General features: G+C 60.5%; 1 protein-coding gene across 1 annotated transcript in view; it reads left to right on the top strand.

Moving 5' to 3' along the window:
- The window catches only part of EMH_0036520 (uncharacterized protein), a gene marked incomplete at both ends in the record, with an annotated part of 3388 nt that overhangs the window by 1976 nt on the left and 573 nt on the right, over positions 1–839 (top strand). Inside the window, one exon of the mRNA XM_013495097.1 lies at positions 3–839. Coding sequence (XP_013350551.1) covers positions 3–839 — 837 coding nt within the window. The remainder of the gene's footprint in view (positions 1–2) is intronic.

The raw sequence follows: 839 nt of genomic DNA, 5'->3' as shown, positions 1-839 counted from the left end.
CAGCAGCAGCAACAGCAGCAGCAACAGCAGCAGCAACTGCAGCACCAACAGCAGCAGCAGCAGCAGCAGCAGCAGCAGCAGCTGGGGCTAATCCCGCTGCAGCATCTGCACGCGCAGCAGCAGGAGGAACCCCATCATCGTCATCCTCAGCAGCAGCAGCAACAGCAGCAACAGCAGCAGCAACAGCAGCAGCAGCAGCAGCAGGACGCAGCGGCTGGCTGCCGCAGGAGCTCCCCAGGAAGCAGCAGAGCCGTCAGCATACCCCAACGCACTCTGAAACCCACAAGAAGCTGCAGCAGCAGCAGCAGCAGCAGCAGCAGCAGCAGCAGCAGCAACAGCTGCAGCAGCAACAGCTGCAGCAGCAGCAACAGAAGATGAGACAGCAGCAGCAACCACACCAACCGCAACAACAGCACACAATGCAGCAGCAGCAGCTTCAGGCGGAACAGCAGCAGCAGCAGCAGCAGCAGCAGCAGCAGCAGCAAAACCAGGACGATGTCTTAGGTCAGGGGTCACCTAGCCAGCAGCAGCGCCAGCAACAGCAGCAGCAGCTGCAACGACAGCAGCAAAGGCAGTTGCAGAAGCTACAGCAGCAGCAACAGCAGCAGCAACAGATGCTTCAACAGCAACAGCAGCAGCAGCAGCAGCAGCAGCAGCAGCAGCAAGAAGCAGCAGATTCACCTCCACCTCCACTCCGCAGAGACGACATCCCCATAAAAGCAACAGCAGCACAAGAGTTCTTTCAGCGGCTGCTGCAGGAGGATGCGCTGCTGCTGCAGCAGCAGCAGCAGCAGCAGCAGCAGGGTGGCCACCTGCAGCAGCAGCAGCAGCAGCAGCAC

Source organism: Eimeria mitis, genomic scaffold, assembly GCF_000499745.2.
Source record: "Eimeria mitis Houghton genomic scaffold, Emh_scaff1414, whole genome shotgun sequence".
Classification (NCBI taxonomy): domain Eukaryota; phylum Apicomplexa; class Conoidasida; order Eucoccidiorida; family Eimeriidae; genus Eimeria; species Eimeria mitis.
This window is presented reverse-complemented; position numbering and strand designations above follow the sequence as displayed.